General features: G+C 62.5%; 1 protein-coding gene across 4 annotated transcripts in view; it reads left to right on the forward strand.

The window, feature by feature from the left end:
- MIDN (midnolin) overlaps positions 1 to 1,079 on the forward strand; it is a 14,682-nt gene extending 13,603 nt beyond the window's left edge. For all 4 annotated transcript variants that reach the window (XM_085311474.1, XM_085311473.1, XM_085311472.1 and 1 more), the window contains exon 8: positions 19 to 1,079. In XM_085311474.1, coding sequence (XP_085167600.1) covers positions 19 to 281 — 263 coding nt within the window. In that variant the 3' untranslated portion in view covers positions 282 to 1,079. The remainder of the gene's footprint in view (positions 1 to 18) is intronic.
- Positions 1,080 to 1,101: the final 22 nt, after the last annotated feature.

Raw genomic sequence — 1,101 nt, forward strand, 5'->3', positions numbered from 1 at the left:
GCGCCTTTGCCGTTGCAGGGGACCGGCTGCGGCAGACGGAGAACCGGGCGACGCGCTGCAAGGTGGAGCGCCTGCAGCTGCTGATGCAGCAGAAGCGGCTGCGCCGGAAGGCGCGCCGGGACGCCCGGGCCCCCTACCACTGGCTGCCCAACCGCAAGTCCAGCCGCACCAACAGCAACAGCAGCGTGTCGAGCGAGGGCAGCCTGGACCTGGACTTCGAGGACTCGGTGTGGAAGCCGGAGGTCAAGGCGGACATGAAATCCGAGTTCGTCGTAGCATAGAGCTGCGCCCGGGCGGCGCCGCCTGGGGCCGCGGACTCTGCCGGCGGGGCCCCGCGCTCGCCGCCCCGGCCGCTGCTCTGACCGTTGCTGTTTCCATGGGCCAGATCTCCTCTAGGTTTGCCACCTCCTGCGGTCCCGGCGCCGGCGAGTGCCTCCCGCCCTCCGCTGCCGCCGGCCGGCACGGCGGCGCCCGGCACGGCGGGGTCCGAGCTGCTTTTTGGGCTGCGAAGCCGGGGCGGCGCCGGCGGGGGCCCGGGCCGGCCCTGCCCGGGGGCTCCCGGCGCTCGGGCCGTCCCTTTTCCTCCCCTTCGATATGTAGCATTGCTGGCGGCGGCGCCGCGGCCCGGCCCCGCGTGCACTTTACGGGGCCGCGCCGGGGCCCCGCGGCCGCGGCCGGAGCGGCCTGGGGCTCCGGGGGGGGTGGGTATTTTTATTTTTGTTCCTGGAGGGAAAAGAAAGGGCGTCTTCCCTCCGCGGTAGAGACCAACTTTCGGAATTGCTGAGTTCTTTCCCGCCCGCCGGTTGGTTGGTTGGAGTTTTTCTTTGTTTTGTTTTTTTTAACTTAAAAAAGAGGAAAAAAAAGATTAAAAAAATAATGAATAAATAAACCCAGTACTCGGTCATGGCTGTCTGCAAGCCGTGGGGCTAATATTTATAGACRTTAATTACCCGACTGAGCCAATACTGACATAGTCTTGCATAGGCCGTAGAAATCCTTTTTCTTGTCCGACTTTGATTTTTTCGTCAGGAGATCTGTGCAAATAGAAAACCCATGTGATGTGTTTTTTGTCTGTAAAAGTCTTTTTTTGTGTGTTTCGGG

Source organism: Rhea americana, unplaced genomic scaffold (genome assembly GCF_003343005.1).
Source record: "Rhea americana isolate MKP2758 unplaced genomic scaffold, rheAme1 scaffold_341, whole genome shotgun sequence".
NCBI lineage: Eukaryota > Metazoa > Chordata > Aves > Rheiformes > Rheidae > Rhea > Rhea americana.